The 18,043-nt window shown below is 39.0% G+C and overlaps 1 protein-coding gene across 1 annotated transcript; it reads left to right on the top strand.

Moving 5' to 3' along the window:
* Positions 1-1,451: 1,451 nt before the first annotated feature.
* On the top strand, positions 1,452-15,793 carry LOC131324017 (probable E3 ubiquitin-protein ligase LUL4). Its single transcript, XM_058355847.1, has 5 exons — positions 1,452-1,975; positions 2,950-3,010; positions 4,047-4,570; positions 13,103-13,613; positions 15,352-15,793. The coding sequence occupies exons 1-5, from the start codon at positions 1,467-1,469 to the stop codon at positions 15,460-15,462; spliced, it is 1,716 nt and encodes a 571-aa protein (XP_058211830.1). The 5' UTR covers positions 1,452-1,466; the 3' UTR covers positions 15,463-15,793.
* Positions 15,794-18,043: the final 2,250 nt, after the last annotated feature.

Below are 18,043 nucleotides of genomic sequence, written 5' to 3'. Positions count from 1 at the left end.
GTCCATTTGTTTGACGACTAATAGTGAGGAAAAATAACATTTGTCTGAGTTATAGTGATGTGATTAATAGTACCATATCCCCAACAGTATTGTTTAATCCCGCACTTCATGGGATTATATATGCGATGGATTTATAATCCGAATAATTAATCCTTTTTACAAGTACAAAATGTGGTCCTCTCGAATATATAGTCCGATCAAATCTTCAAATCTGGCCAAACAAAATGGCCCTTAAGAGTTGTACAAATTCCTTTTAGTTTGCCCGAGACTGGGAAGAAGAATAGTAGGAGTAGTAAATCAAAAGGCATAAAATTCCAATGATGAAAGGTGAAGCAACATTATACCCAACCTCATCATGAAGCTTTGATTCCTGCTTTTGATTTCCTTTTTTTACTAACATGCCGAAAGAAGATACAGCAAAAGAGCAACAAGTGGTTCTGTTTTTTTTTTTTTTTTTTTGGAAACACGTTAAAAATGCATTGATAAGAGAATATTATAACCTACCATGTGTGCAACTAATACAACTGAACAAAGACATATTGCACACATAAAGACAAATAAACAACCAAATCAAATGAATGATACATCCAATGATAAATTGATCCGGCTGTCAGATGTCAGAGAGCTGCATGCAGGATGATGTTGAGCAGCTGTCACGATAGTCTCACTATTGGCGAGACTTCCATACAGAACCGACTGATACACCAGTGGTTCTGTTACTTCATCAATTTCTGTTACCATACATACCTTTCCTTACCCACTGTCTCCATGTTTGAAATTTGCAGGGTTAAGGACCCTACCACTACCTGAAAACTCACCCAAATTTATAGGGTACAAACCTCCTATACAATACTCCATGAACTCGGGAACGGGTATTGGGTGCGGATCCAGATTTGTATAATTTTCATTTCGAGAATACCGGGACATGCCGGAATATTTAAAATCCTCAATATATGTTCTCTAGCTTAAATACTCCTAGTTCTTACTGGTTGTATTAGACCTTTTTCATGCATATTATAGTCCATGCGTAGCTTTTGGGAAAGTTGAACTATATAACATGATTCCTAAATTTTTTTTTGATCGGTAATAAAATTTATTAAAAAAACTTGACAAAGGAGGGTACATCGAGGGTTATAGAAACCACAAATGAGCCTAAAAAAGAAAATGAGGACAAGAAACATGATTCCTAAGTTAGTGTCCAACTAAACATATCACGTGGATCTCATAATCTTATTCGAGTGTCAAGTGTTTGACATGACTGTTTTTATACATTTCGAAGGATCCATATAACATACCTTGTATCTGTAACGTAATTTTTTTTGTATGACAAGTACTGATGAACGACGGACGTCTTTGTGGATGCCCGACAACCCAATGATCACAATTGCCAAATACAAGCAAAAGCAAGTTGTATAATTTACACTAGCAAACAAAAGTAGATTGAGGCTCTCCTTTTATAACATGGTATGATAACTTTTCCAAAACCTAGAAATGCGACTAGACACTGTCAAATCCCCATTGAAGAAATGAAAGGGATGATAAACCTTTTTTCCCTATTGAAATGCTTCAATGGATTTCGCGATCATACGCAGGTATCGGGCCATGGCACGAGGATTTGGAACCTTAGCGACAAGCCAGTCGAGCTTCAGATAAGGGTGGGATCAACATTGAAGAGAGTTCACACTTTGAAGCCTAATTCCTCAAAGAGATTGAAATGTAAGAGCGTTTATAAGTCTTACATGCCGGCAGCTGCTGCTGGTGGTGGTGGTGGTGGTGGAGGAGGAGGAATGAGGAACTTGTTGTATTACTACGATGAGACGTGTCAGCCTTACATTTGGATACATGACACTGGGGGTACATTTTCGAGGATGGTGAAGCAACAATACATTAGCCTGGATGATTTGAGAGATTGTTCGGAGATCAGAGTTTTCAGAGACCATCAGAGAGGTTGCATATCAGTTCGGAAGAAACCGAGGCCTGAATTTTGTTGAAATTATGTACTTGTTTTTTTTATAGTCTAAATTGGGAACTTGTTTTCATTTTCTTTGTTCTGTTTTTTGAACCTTTTTCCTGGGTTTTTCTCTTTTCTTCTTGCGGCTATTTTGAGATTTTCCTCTGCTATAGTTGTTGCTGATATGTACTTCAGATGAATCTGAGGAACATATGGTGCAAATGCAACTGTTGGATCTCCGTTTGTTCCTCCTAGAGATTTCATTTTTCTGATCAAGACTGGTTATATACGAAGATTGCACGTCGGTTTGAAAGAAACCGAGGCCGGATTTTTGTCAAAACTGATGGGCAAGTTCTCATGGTAAGTATGTTTGGCTTGCAGTGTATCTTTGAGAATGTGTATTCAGTTTCTTTCTTCTTCATTTTTTTTTTTTTTTTGAAGTTTCTTCTGGGGGTTTTCTTTTTCTTGTTTTGGGTATTTTGAGGATTTGATGTGCTACAATTATGTTAGACAGTACTTGATGAATGTGAGGAGTATATGGTGCAAATTATACTGTATTTTTGTCTGTGCACATAGCATTGTTGTGACTTGTGAATCCATTAGACACCTCCCATAAAGGTGATTAAAAAGGGCAGTTTGGTCTCCAACATCTTAACAACGTTAGCGTCTGTACATTTGTTTCTTAAGGAGATGCTAATGACCTAATGCTGCATTTTATTTCATAATACACGTCAACTAATCTCTGAAGTTAACGAGCATGTAAACCTCTAGTGGTCCGAGAGGTTTTGCTGGCGGTGGGTTAAAATGCTTAGGAAAATGATGGCCTAGGACGTGTTTTGATAATTAATACCCGCCAAAGACATGATGTGAACATTTATTAATGTCGAAAATGTCATTGACGGATATTAATTATCAAAACATGTCCTTGGCCGTCATTTTCCCATAATACTTCATATTTCTTGTTCCTACAGCTTACTACATGTTACATATTGTTCCAGTCTTCTTAAGTTAGAACTCGTGTCAAAAGATGAAATACCGTACCTAATGCAAGATTGTACGGTATTGAGCTCTTGTGATATCAAATAAAACATCAAAAAGGTCAATAAGAGCAACTATCCATTGGCTTTATTTGGCATCTTAAGTAGGGTTGAGGGAATGAAAACGTAATTTGAGCTTTTGTGATATATATCAAATAAAACATGAATGAACCACAACTACCAATCATCTAGATACGAGCAAAGTAGACTGAAAACAAATTTGGTCACATATGTTTAGAACTTGTGCAAAGCGTGGGAAGAAAAGTCCCAAAGAGAGCCAATCTCTTCCCTTCCCTTCCTTTCCTTTCCCATGTTCGAAACAAAAACCCAACTCAAACAATAGGAAAAAGCTCAGATAAAATCAACTACCAACCCACAGAGGGGTGAGAAAATTTCAGAAAGGGAAAGAAAAACCTCCATTGTGAGAGAAACACAGACAATAAAAAAAACCCTCCACTTTGGTTATCTCATCTACAATTTATTGATTAATGGGAACAACTTGAAATTTTTCAACAACTTATTGGTTAGTGCAAACAACTTGACATTTTTTAGTAACAAATGATCTTTAAATTATTGTCTATCCAAAACACCCTGAGCGAAAATTGGAGCATGTCTTTTTTTTTTTTTCTTTTCCTTCTACCTGAAGCAATTTCCTTTTTCCGGTTACGAAAAGAATTTTGAGTATAGACATCAAAGGGGTACATACCCCCGCCTACAGATTGCTTTGGAATTCGTATCATGTCCTACAGTGATAATCGAAACTATTTATTCTGTTTAAAATATTATGTTTAAAGTCCATATAAAAAATCAACTCATTGATATATTCATAAAGTCGTTTACGAAACATTCAGCTTTCGGATCACAAAATAGCAAGTTGTAGCAAGTCAAAAACACTGACGTTAGTGTGTGTGTTTAAAAATGAGTGTGGTGGAGCGGTTGGAGACTAGTTTAATGTTGCCACCGTTTCACGGCAGATACGTCATCATCTCCCTTCAACGCCCCCAGAGAGACCACCAGGAAACGCGTCTTGGATCAAACGAATGTGCCCACTCCCGTAGACTTTCTTCACCTCTACACAATCTCTCTCTCCGGTTTTCCTTCATCTCTCTCTCTCTCTCTCTCTCTCTCTCTCATCTAACATGGGCACTTCATCCAGCACCAACAGAAGAAACCAAAACCCAAGCTACTACCAAAACCCTCACCACCACCAACCTCTTCCTTCTCAACAACTTGCTTCATATTCTGATCCTTACCCTGCGCCCACTCCCTTCGCCTATTCTACGCACCCATCCCCTCCGATTTATAACTCCTACAATCCCTCCTACAATCCGGGCCGCCCCAATTTGGTCCCCTATTACGCACCCAATCACAACCACGGTGGGTGGGCCGGAATTCGGCCTCCTCCCGTCTCGGTCCCGCAACCGCCGCCACTGCCGCCGCCGCCGTATGTGGACCACCAGCAGGCCAAGAAGGTCAGGAATGACGTGAATGTGCACAAGGGTACGTTGCGGCTCGAGGTCGATGAGTTCAACCCTGACCATCATTTGGTGTCGTTCGTTTTCGACGCCTTGATTGATGGGAGGTATGTTTCTTTGTTTTGTTCTCGATGTGGATATATACACATGTCTATATAGCGTGTGCATTTTTGCCTCATTTGTATCAATTAAGTACTTGGATTGTCTTAGTGGTTAAAGGTTGTGATTTAGGGGTTTACTTTGTATCCTAAGGTATCAAGGTCTTAGGTACCTCTAGGTTCTATCAACTCTTGTGGGCCGGTCCATATGGGGCTAAAAGCCCGGTACCTCTAGAGAGTGTGTGATGAGGAGAGAGAAGGTTCCAGGTTGATCCCGCTGCCATATTTTTCTCGCGTTGCCACTGATATCACATGCTAATTAACACCAGTGGAATTGTCATCTTTGTTATGCCTTGAAAGATAAACCTACTAATAGAGTAGGGATAATGGAGGTTATGGATTTGATGATAATTTTGAATCTTTTGATAGAGCCTCAAGGGGACAGAACCGATTACATCTGAAAAATCTCTCTAGGTCAACAGACCCCCAAAAAGAAGCACCGACATTTCAAAGAAGGTGATACGTTCACATCTGAGAGCAATCAATAAGTGTCCGACAGGGTTGGATTCTCGGTTTCTTTTTTTTGTCTGTACTTAGGGAAGAATAATCCTGATCCGACCACATGTTCTACACTCTTTATGCAACAAACCCTGCCTGGGTTTCTTACAATTGAGAAATTAATGCATGATTGACACTTCTTAGACACTTGCTAACATGTGATTATCAAAATTTTGGGATTGGACATACTATCTTTTGCAAGTTTGGAAAACATAAGGGTTAAGGCTAATCATATTTAGATTTCATTTTAAATTTGGAGAGAAATGCAATAGGTGTGCTAGTAACTTACTAAGAAGGGGGTTTACAAGGATGAAATATGGTTGCAACTTTGTTAATAACAATCTACAGGGATGATAAATTACTCTGGTCTGTTACACTGTGTTCTTGGAGTCGAGTTTCAAGATTTCGTTACCATCTCACATGGTTGAAAGTTTTACAATGTATGTCTATCTATGTAAAAATGATCGTAGTCAATAAATAGAATATGATGGTGAGTAGCATTATATTGCCGTGTCCATGCTCTATTTTTAAATGATTTATGGAGTCCCGTGTGACAGTGTCCATCTAGATTCTTTGTAACTTGAATTTTATCAATTATTCCTGTTGGCAATGTTCTAAAAGTCGCTAGGAGCTAGTCGGGCGGTCGGCCACCTTCGAGCGATTAATCGGATTAATCGGCAATTAATTGGTGCATATTAATTAGTAATTGACGATTAATCGTTAGTCGGACCTAATTGGATAGACCCCGCCAATGATTAATCGGCGATTAATCACTGATTAATTCCTTGTTTTAGAACACAGCCTGTTGGGCCGTAAAATCAGGGTGATAAATCATGCATATAGGTTAACCGAATGTGTATTTCAACGTACTCCCAACTTGTTTGTGTCTTAATTCTTAGAGAACTATGTATTCAAGTGCATGTATCTGTGCTTCGTAGCCCCGAAACATTTCTATACACGGTATTAGACCGTCCACAAAGTCTGAATAAATTGCTCTAGGCTCAGTCTAAACCGCATCTCACAGTTCCAATTGTTCAAAAAAGCAACCAAAGTACTCATGAGAATATGCATAGTTTTGCCACCCTTCCAAGAGTGTTTAAACTCCAGGACATCTCTATGGAAAGAATAGGACATTCTAAAACATTGAAACGCTTGAGTTCCATGATTCATTGGCCACCTCTCAATCCAACAGTGACAACTGTTTTTCTCATTGCATTTGCACATGCTACACCAATCTAGTATCCTAAATGTAAAACATAGACAAAAATCTACTCGTAAGCCTTTGAACATGCTCTTTTACTCCTTGGTAGGACTCCTCTTCGTGCTCTATCCACATCAACCGGCTCAAGGGATTTGGCCAAGTGGGGGCGTGAGAAAACAAATAAGTGTTTGTCCTCCATAAGAGATGTTCAAATCTCATGGAGGCCAAACACTCCAAACCTTGGGGCTATTGCAGGGTTTTCCCGGTTATTAACTTCAGGCTCCGAAATTAGTCGAGGTGTGCGCAAACTGGCCTAGACAACCTGTTATCCCAAAAAAAAAAAAAACCTCAATGCATCTCAAATTATTAATTACCAAACTTTGCAGATCTAAAGCCACCCTACAATGAAAGAGCAAGTGATGAACTCATTTATTGCCCCACTTGGAACACCAATTAACCCTAATTTACGCCTCAGCTGTGAAAGTAGTCTCTTGAGTCCTGCTACACACACAGCAGACCTGTGCATAAATTGTGCACCAGATTTCATTGTGGGGCCCATCACGGGTCCCACACAAATCATCCGAGCTGTTTATTAAATGTAAAACATTTTTTCAAGGGTTCCCGTAAAAAATAAGCTCAATCCGATACGTATAGGTGCTTCATCCAATCATCTAACTTTTCATTCAGATTTTCGGATAATGAAAAGTTATATGGTTGGATCGAGTACCTATAGGTATCGGATTGAGCTTATTTTTTACTGAGATTCTTGAAAAAATGTTTTACATTTAATGAATGGCTCGGATGATTTGTGTGGGACCCGTGGTGGGTCCCACAACGAAATCTGTGCACAGATCTGCTGTGTGTGTAGACTTTTTGTATTCTCTTCACTTGTGCAAAACCATCCTTACAACGGTCCCTAAAAACCGCAATATCTTTCAAAGAAAAGTTATTCCTTTTAGAGGTCATTGTAGCCGAATGGAAGAGCTTAAACTCGAATGTTCCATTTCTTCGACCTGCCCGGCGAAGATTTTTTGGAAATCAATTAGACTCATGTAGTCTTATGTCTGTCTGTAACTTACCAAATCCTTGAACTTCGTCTCTTTCATTAGATTGTTTTCAGTCTAATGAAAGAGTCACACTTAACCTCTTGATGCTGGTACGGGTAGTGGGGGAGGCTAACTAATTGCTCAATCTACCAATTTTACCCACTTCTCCTAAAATCAATTTCTTGAAAAATAACTTGATCTCTCATATTTGATTTGAAGTTTGAACAATGATGAACATGGGAGATAGATAAACAACGATAATTTTTCTTAAGTTAGAAATTGAGCAATAATGGCGGTGCATTCAGTCAAACTAAATCTCTTGAGGTATGATCAAAATAGATTGATAGGGCATTAATTTTTTTATTGATCTAATTTTGGGAACTTACATGTTGGGGTTGGGGAAACGACTCCCTATTGGAGACATGGATGGTAGCACCTACAGATATTCCACTAAGGTCAGGTCAGGGTCAAGAGAGAAGTTTTCCGAGAATCAAGCATGAGAATGAGCTTTCTTTCTTTCGAGCGGGAAGCGGACCCCTTTCAGTAACTCTAAGTACCCATTCCGGATGCCTCTCCAAACACTGCACCCCTAGGTAGAGCAAACCACCCGTTGTCCCATGGGGCGTGTGCAACCTGCCCTGCCCCATTGTCATTCTTATGAATGACTTTTAGGCCCTTTTTCGAAGGCTAATAGGCCTGTTTTCTAAATGCTTAAATCTCTAATATCTTCAGTTGTTTTGATAGTTGCGAACTCATATTTTAACATGGTACAATATCGAAGATGCTATCCGACACTGCAAATGATACTATTTCTACTTTCCTTGCAAAATGAGGTGGGATAGAGCCCTGACATAGTTTTTTGGCGAGATTTACAGGCGAGGTTTAGGGTTCCAATGAGGTTTGTAGGTTTCCAGTCAAATGAATGGCTAGGATATGGGTCTAGATGTTCTGATACCAATGAAAACCAAAATCAAGGTGATAGATTGATTAAGAGAGAAGTCCCAAAATGGGATACAAAAGAGTCTAAGCTCTCAAATATCTATTATCAATACACCAAAAACTACCAAATGAAAGACTCACAAACCTATTTATGGACCCCTAGCACTAGAGGAGAGAAAATGAAGTACACTCGAAAATGGACTACATTAGTTTGCCAAGCCCCTCATTTTAGGGATTCATTGCCTACCCGGACTAATACTCTGGCCCTCAATAAAGAAACCAAACGGCTGCTATGGGCCCTACAGCCATAGCAATCCAAGCCCACCCTCTAGACTGGCTGTCAAACATGGCCTAAGTCCCCTTTGGGACTCCATTATCATGTATAAGGTTGTCATCCGACTCATCCCTCCATAGGTCTTCTCAAATGGATTCCCAATGTTGATGAAAGAAACCCATGGTCATCTTGTCAAGCCCTGGAGTTTTATCCCCTATTGTGGGACCTCAAAGGTCAAAGAACCTCCCCCTTCGGGACGGTCTTTCCAAAAATTTCCCCCCTTCAAAGTACAGTTCCTTGTCGACGTTAGCAGTTCCATCTCTTAACCAGATTATTGCATCTCTAAGTATTGGCCACCATATGGAAAGAGTGAGTGTTCATATCCCCTTCTTTTATCTACAAAGTGCAGGATATCTGCCATCAACTAATCTCTAAGTGTTGGCCTCCCCAAAGCATCAAGAGCTGGAATGTCATCCATCACTTTTGCCTTGTGCACTTTTCGTTCCAACTCCTTATTCAGCATTATGAGCTTTTGACCACCTTCATGACATAATTACTCAGACAATAGGAGACTCTATCCTGGAAGCCTGTAAACCATCAATCATATTTATTGGAAATGAAGTCAAGGGTCACGATTAGACATTGGCCTAAGAAGGGAATTTGCACAACCTCAGAAGTTCTCCTCCAATTAAACAGAGACCAGGAGGCCATCTATACATGTCATGGAAGGATCATCCTAGTTTTTTAACCCATTGAATGCACCCTGCACCCCAACTCACCACCACCACGACGAGATATCCCATTCGAACGATGTGGCAAACAACCATTCCCAGGCTTCCTCTCTACCACTGCAATCTACTATGCCATATACTACCAGAAAGCCCACTTAAAAAACCATATTCCAAACAGCTAAACAAGCTGGATACGAAAAAGTGTCCCACTCCAGAGTCTTCTTTCTGGACAACTTTATTGTCATACAGAGAGAAGATCCATTGCGACACCTAACAGTGTAGTTTTGTGATAACTTGAATCTTGGTTTCTTGAAGGCACACCATGGGATGTCTCAACAACCCCTGTTATGAGCCACCTTCTAATTATCTGGATTCAAACCTTGCATATTCCAAGGTAATACTTTCGTCCTCGTGGAAAATACATTGAAGACCCCTCCCCTGGTATGGCGACCGGCTGGCTCATCTCTCTCTCAGTTTTTTAATAAGCTTGATACCCACAAAATCACCTTTTAAATGGTTCAAGGGGTCTGAGTAAAAGGAAAATATGGTTGGGGCCTGGAGGAGGTGATTTAGGTTGCGTTCTTGTAAACTCACAAGTCTGAAACTTATTTCGGTATTTTTTTTTACTTTTTTTACTTTTTGTTTAGCTTTTCATCGTAATTTTTGGGGTTAATCGTTCGTCTTGTTGAGACAAATAGAAAAAGTATGTGGACAGATGTTGAAAAAATTCAAATAAGACGGCATTTTAGACAAATATGACATCTGTTTGATACTTTTTTCCTCTTTAGTGAACTTTTTTTTGCTTGCGGTCATAATTTTGTACTTTTTAGACTCCTCTCATCAAGACGAATGATTAATCCAAAAAATATCACTCGAATCTAACAAAAATTCATAAAAGACGAACAAAACACAAAACGAAAAAAATAATTAAGTTTACAAGAATGGAACCTTACTGCTGTAGGGTTATTTTCAAAGTTGAATCAGATTTGCTTCATTTGGGTGTTGGGGGTTTCCACTTGGCTGTGATATGTTTTGATTTGAGGATGATTTTGGGGATACTACCAGTGGTTCATTAGGGTTTGCACCTATCCGCAGCCATTGCCGTCGCTTTTCAGTATTTGGAGTTTTCACTTTAGGGTTTTGATATTGGTTTGTTTTGGGGATGATTTGGCCATTTGAGGGTAATACCATTTGGGTCTGCACCGATCTGCAGCCACAACCACATCGTTTCAGGTGAATAGGAGAGGCGTTAGGTGGAATTCGAGGTGTTGCTACTGATGATTATTTGGGGAAGGCGAACAGGGAGAAGAGATGGACTGAAGTTCAGTCCTTAAAAAGATGTTGCCGGAGCAAAGGAGTGATGAACTTTCTTTGCGAGGCATCGCCGGTGGAAGGATTGAAGTCTGGGCCTCACCTGAAATAGCAGGGATGGAGGCACGTGCAAACTCCATGCGTCTCTTCGGGTTCTGGTTTTTGCACTGGGACTTGCAGTTGGCATGTTTTGCTTTATGAGAGTATTGAAAATTGAAGCTGATACTTTTAGCACTGGTTCAATATTCAATATGGGTGGGGACTGGGGATTGTTGTTTTGACTTGGGGTCATATTTTTGGGTTGTCAAGCATTTTTATTTTGTGTAGTTAACTATTTGCTAATTGCATTTGTTGTTGTGGTTTGGTTTTTTTATCAAAAAATCTTTGAAAGGTGGGAGGTAGGTTAAGAATTTGCGAGGTGTAGTAGTAGGAGAGTATTGTGCACTTTCGAAGACTCTGTCAATGCTTTTCTTTTCTTATTGTACTGTTTTCATTTTTTTCAAGATTACACGTTTATTGTCATTGAAAATCACGGAATCCCTCTCCCCTCCTTTTGAGGACACCTGCCTAGAAACTTGGACTCCCTAAATAGCTAATGAAATACTCCTATGTTATTTATCAACTCTCTGTCTCAATTATTCCAGGGTCTGCTGCTTTTTTGGACACTTCTCCTTTGCCCACAACCTCTTCGTCTAGCCTCAACTGCTTCAAATAGATGGCCACCTCCTCTTTGAAGCCTTCTCTAGTGGATCAAGAATTTCCATGATCCCATCCCATAGCCCATACCCAACAACTCGTTCTAACTTCTGCCAGGATAGGAGACCAAATCCTCCTCCCCTTTGTGCAACAAACTATAAATAGGTCGTCGTACCCGTGACGGACACGTGGGGAACATGCCTAAATATGTATGGGACACATCGTGTGATATGTCCCTTAAATTTAATTGACTTGTTTTCTTTTTTCCTTTTTTGTGTGTGTGTGTGTGTTTGGGGGGGGGGGGGGAACACGTCATGGACATGCGGGACATGGCAGGGGAAGATATGAGTGTAATAAAAGTATTAAATCATACTACATATCAATACATAGAAAAGTAATGAATGAAACAAAAGCTCTAGCCTCTCTCTCTCTCTCTCAACCGTACGATCTCTCCTGCCCTGTCTCTTGCTCGTGTTATATATATATGATGAAACAAGATTATACAGATGTGTATGTATGAGAGGCTTGTATATACTATTTTTTGAGAGAAGGCAGACTCAGTTGAAATAAAAATCGGACTTTTTTTTTTTTTTTAGAGAACGAGTAGTATTTTGTGTCTATATATTTTTATATAATGACGTGTATGAATATAAATATCTCTAAGTCGCATAAATACAAATATTGACATGTTTATGTTGGAGTTTACATTTTACAATGCAAAGTATGGAAAGTACTTTATATGCATATGTGTGTGTATAGATATAGATATTGCCATGCTTCTGCCGTGTCTGTGTGCCCTTTTTCAAAATTCCCGTGTCTTGTGTCGGTTTCTGTGTCCGTTCTACATAGGCAACAAAGCCACCTCCTTACCCTACTTCTCAGAAGCCAGTTGTACCTCCCAACAGACCCTTCTCCCTTGCCCAACACCTCTTTGTCTAGCCTCAATGGCTTCAAATATATGACTCCCTCCTCTTTGAAACCTTCTCTAGTGGATCAAGTAGTTCCATGATCCTATCCCTAATCCCATACCTATCCGTTCTCCTGACTTCTGGCCAGGATTGGAGACTGCATCCTTCTTCCCTTTGTGCAACGAAGTAACCACCTTACCCTACTTCCCAGAAGCCAATTTTACGTACCAACACACAAACCCAGTTCCTTAGGATCAGTTCCACAACTTCCAAATTACATAATGTACCAACTTTACCAATACACAAGTAAAGAATAGTATTACAAACATTTTAATGGCAAGAAAGGTTCTGTAATCCAACTGCCAATCCCACTACTATCTTGGTGGTGATTTTAACTCTTGGCATAGGCCAATGCCTCCGAGTCAACCTGGTCTCCTTTTGCCTGGTTAAAATTTTAGAGCCAATACCAATTGAAGGATGAGAGAGTTTAGACTTCTCCTCATTACTCGATCTTTGAATGGCCAAAGCAATGTTACACATATGGTTGGAGGAGCAGTTAATGCTTCAGAAGATTGTTCGTAATTCATTGACTTTTTGTTGATTAGCTTCGTGAAATCCCTCTGCAGCAGAAGGTTTTTTCTATTTGCTTTTGGAAGAAAATTTTTAATCACTCATGTATACTTTTGCTTCAGAAAATCCCTGCGTTTTTACTTATAAATGAAAAAGGTTTGGCTTCAGAAAACAACATTAAGCAATAGTCAACTTCTGCATGCTTGGATTATGTAAGTTATTGGAAGGTTGACTTGAAGCATCATTTGTTTAATTTTTACCAATATCTAGTCCGTAGTTCCTGATTTTTGTTGTATTTTCTGGACAGCTTTACTATTTTTTACTTCGCCAAGGAAGAGTCCAACTGTAGATTCGTCCCGTTATATCCTGAAGTCTGTGAGCCATTTAAGTTTCCTTTTCAGAAAGGAGTTCGCCAGAAATTTTCTCAACCTTCTGGAACAGGCATTGACTTGGGGTTCTTCGAGTTGGACGACCTTTCCAAACCATCAGCAAAAGAAGATGTGTTTCCACTTGTAATATCTGCCGAAACATGCTTGCCTTCTGTTCCTACCAAAGGAAGTCTTGATGATCCTTCACCAAGTTCATCCCCTCGTATGCAGATTACACAGGCGGTTATACAGAAGAATGATCAGACAGGTTTTCAGGTGAAAGTATTCAAGCAGATATTATGGATTGATGGGATCCGGTATGAGCTGCGTGAGATATTTGGAATTGAAAACTCAGCTGCTGAAAGCTTCAAGGATGATGACCCAGGGAAGGAGTGTGTCATTTGCTTGACTGAACCTAAGGATACGGCTGTCCTTCCATGCCGACATATGGTGAGAATCTATCTGGAAATTACCACTCCTCCCTTATTGTTAGTTCTTTATCCCAATTTATGATGTCCCAAAATATGAGTCGTCTTTTAAAATTCTGAGCACACAGCGTGTTAATTTTGTAAAACCCTCAGAAACAGTTATGTGGATATCTAAAGTGGGACCAAGTATGGTACTGTTGGAATCAATTCTTTTGAATTGAATTTGGGTGCATTGGTTGTGTATCCCCTTAAAAAGTTAAAACTCCCAAAAGGGGCTTAGATTGTGGGAAGAGTAGTTACAATTACTTGTTGTGAGGTTGTCAAGATGAAGCTCTCCACTGAACTGCCCTAGTGGTTTTGGATTCATAGATGAGATGAAAGGATTGGCCATTGAGAGTGATATAGCCATGGGGTAACCTCACGGGCTTTAAGCATATCTAATGTGGTTTAGACCATGAAGTCTTAAGGATTACAGAAGACAATTGTGAGTGAATTTAATCCCGAAAATCTATCTAACCCGCAACTGCTTAAACTCATCTCTCAGTGCATGTTTATTTGCTTCGGCTAATGGATATGCTGTGAGGGATCTTTTCTGTTTTAACTCAACTTAGAAGTTAGAACTGTAAACTAAGATTGGGAGGTTTGTCATGCCCCCTAGGAAGGACTCCAATTCTGCATTGAGAGATTACTCTGTTGGAGAAATTGCTCTCAGGTGGAGATTGAGAAATTAAGGCGGAATGCAGGATACCATATTGTTCAGTGTGTCGTGGAAGGTTCTAGATAAACTAATTCTGCTGGTGAATGGTTGCTGTACTGACTGCACGGTGGTTTTATTTTGAAACCAAATTCATCCTGATTTGCCCTTAAGCACTAATGAGCTCTAGTTTGCATGCACAGGTCTCATTTTATAGTGTTGGTTTGTCTAGTCATCTTCTTTCTCATCGTTCATATGTAATCTGGGAAAAAAATTAGAGTGCTTAAGGGATCATCAATTGGTTGATGAAATTAAGCCTCTACTTAAGAATCTTCTACAATATAACTGTTTTGGCTCTCAAGATATATATGGGCAAAACGTAGGAGAAGTGGAAGAATTTTTTCCGTCTTTAGTATGTGTGTGTACAAAGATCCATATTAAGTCTAGAAACTTTGCTGCTTCATTTGTGAGTAAAGCTATGTCCCCTACATAATGAGGATTTTATTTTAAGTCGCTGTCTAACTTATCCCCAACTGGCATGGAAGTGCTTATACGAATGGTGTAGGAGCTTTGTTTTTCCTGTGCAAGTCCAAATTATCATAGAGTCGAAGTTCACTATTTTCTTGACTCTTTGCTTTCTTTTTCTTGGGGGCACGCATGCATGTGAAACCTCTGAGGTTTTGACCATGATAGTAACAGGAAAATATTTTTGCTATGGTGTTATTCTGTTAATATGATTTCTGTGGAAACTGTATATCCCTCTCAAAACTAATTGGCAACGAGTGGAGAGGTCCAAATGTTATTAAGTGATCACCCATTCCACTCCCAAGTAAGGTGGGACTATATTTCCTTAATACCCACCCTCACGTTCAGTCGCGTTTGCGGTCTATCACGTGTAGCCTCTTTTGGGTCTATCATCGTGCAACTTTTTTGCTGGTCCGTCATCGCAGGGTGTGGATAGTAAATTTTTAAAATGTGGGGTGGAATGGGCCCCGCTCTGATACCATGTGGAAACTTTATATCCAACATGGCATATTTTCTGACCATAGAATGTTGGATTTTGCAGTGCATCTGCAGTGAGTGTGCAAAAACATTGAGGCTTCAATCAAACAAGTGCCCCATTTGCCGTCAACCTATTGATGAATTCATTGAGATCAAGATCAACGAAGCTGATTAGTGACCAATCCCTTTCTTCATTTCGGATCCTGTTGTATGGTACGACTGTTTGGTTCTTTTCTTTGCTTCCAATCCTGTTATATATGTGCTCTAGCTCTTTTAGTGTTATATCATATCTGCAATTCTTTATGCTGATCCTTGTTCACATGGTTCTGTACATATAAAGGGTGCAGTCCTGCCTGATTTTGTTGCATGTTATTTGACGAGGGTTGGTTTTATTTCCAGAAAACCTCTCTTGCATAGAGATAAAGTGGAAATGTGCTTTCTTTTTGTTTGAAATCCTTGAGAAATATATGATGTCTGAATAAAAGTGTTTAAACTCCTTCCTTTTCCTTTAATTCTTCTACCTTTTGTGGGGGTAAAATTCCTCTTGTGCCCATACTTGCTCGAAAGTTTTAGTTCTTCTACGCGTTAATGGTGGGGTAAGTTTTTCAGGTTATAGCTTTTACCTATAAAAAAAGGAACGAAAGAAAAAACTAAGAGAAGAAAAAGGAGAAAGAAGGTGATGGTGATAATGGAGATTCAAAAAGAAAGGCAGGCGAAAGACTTTAGGTTTAGGGGAGTTCTTTTTCTTTTTAATCTGCTAACAGCCAAAAAGAGAGGGCTGTGAAGGGAATATTTGCCATAGAAGTAAGCAAAAGTGGGACAGTTGTGACCCTTGTAGGGTTTACCCCGTAGAGGATTTTGTTGAACAGAAAATGGTGAAACTTCTAGGATCATCTTGTTACTAATTTTACGAGTTGGAAGATTCTTCAGTGCATGGGCTCTCCAATTCCATTTCTTTTTCCATATTGGGGATTAGTGATAGTTGGAGGACACCCATCACTTACTGGAAGAGACTCATCACTCTGCCAAACCATTTCAGACTTCTGTGCCTTATTTGTTCTCCATTTGGGCCTTCTTTTTAGCCAAGTTGCATAGAATTCCTCTGCTTTCAGTCTTCAGTTTTAGTATTTTGGTTGGTAAGAGATGAGGAAAGATAAGCTTTGGTGCTGACAATCCAATTCCATTTCTTTTTCCATATTGGGGATTAGTGATAGTTGGAGGACACCCATCACTTACTGGAAGAGACTCATCACTCTGCCAAACCATTTCAGACTTCTGTGCCTTATTTGTTCTCCATTTGGGCCTTCTTTTTAGCCAAGTTGCATAGAATTCCTCTGCTTTTCAGCCTTCAGTTTTAGTAGTATTTTGGTTGGTAAGAGATGAGGAAAGATAAGCTTAGGTGCTGACAATGTGGCATGAAAACATTCAATGTTAGCCACAATCTTTGATTAAATTCGCCATACGGACAAAGGAATCGACCAGCCATACTGTATATAGGAGTACTATCTGTATACAGGCTCTGTGTCTGTTTTCTAATAATGTGGTGCTTATTGAATTCTTTTGGAGGCTTTTTTGAGGCGCATACACCTGTAAAGGAACTCTTTTTCTTTTTTGTAATAACTGGGTGTTGGGTTAGTTTACGCGCTCATCGACTAATTTTGGACCCTAAGAGGACCTCTGATAGAGGTAGCAAATGCCAAAAACTTTAGAGGAGAGAGAGAAAAAAAATGAGAGTAATAATTAGGAAAAAGTTTTTGGAGACCGTGCGCAAAGAGAAGGTTTGGGTCTAGAGACCCAAACCGAACATGCCGAGATTTGAAGGTTCGGTCATGTTTAAGGAGCTCTAGCAAAACCTTTCAAAGTTAAGACACCCTTCGAGTGTTTTTTTTATTGTCTATCTACATATTTGAAAGTTGAGTAACAACCTTCAAGTATTAAACAACCCACTTTTTTATTCCTTTTTTACATTTACTACATTGGTTTTCTTCTGCTATTGAAATTTCAGAAAAAATACTTACTCTCAAAATGCTAACCGTTGAAAACTATTATAATTTGAATGTTTGTTTATTTACTACCTCCGTCCCACAAAAGATGTCCAAAATCACCATTTACACCTCAAAAATTATTTGTATTTTTTAATGTATAATGTTCTCTTTATGCAATATTGATCTCGTTTTTTAATGTATAATGTTCTCTTTATGCAATATTGATCTCGTTTGATAGATCTTACTTTAATTATACAAATAATTTTTCGAGAGGTGTGAATAGTGATTTTGGACATTCTTTTTGGGATGGGGGAGTATTTGTTTTCTATTTTGTAACTTTCTATGCCTATAAGGCTCCGTTTGTTTTGATGTAAAATGTTTTACAATGTAAAATATTTTCTATGTAAAATATTTTTTCAGAAAACAAACTTCAAACATTTATTTTTTGGTGTTTGGTTGTCACTTGAAAATATTTTCAGAAATTAACAAAATAGTGTAGAGAGAGAAAGAGGGAGCTTAAATGGTGGATAGATATGAGATTATTAGAATTGAACGTGGGTCAGGGTTGACAATTGAGGAAACTGAGCAGTGAAAATTACAGTAGAAGGCAGCGGGTTCATTTAAGGAAAATAACTTACGAAAAATTTAAGGTTAAGTCATTTTCATCTAATTGATGGAAAATGTTTTACATGTAAAATGTTTTTCTCATTTTTGACACAACCAAACACCAAAAAATAGGTAAAATAATTTACAGGAAAATATTTTACGTCC

Source organism: Rhododendron vialii, chromosome 4a (genome assembly GCF_030253575.1).
Source record: "Rhododendron vialii isolate Sample 1 chromosome 4a, ASM3025357v1".
Taxonomy (NCBI): Eukaryota; Viridiplantae; Streptophyta; class Magnoliopsida; order Ericales; family Ericaceae; genus Rhododendron; species Rhododendron vialii.
This window is presented reverse-complemented; position numbering and strand designations above follow the sequence as displayed.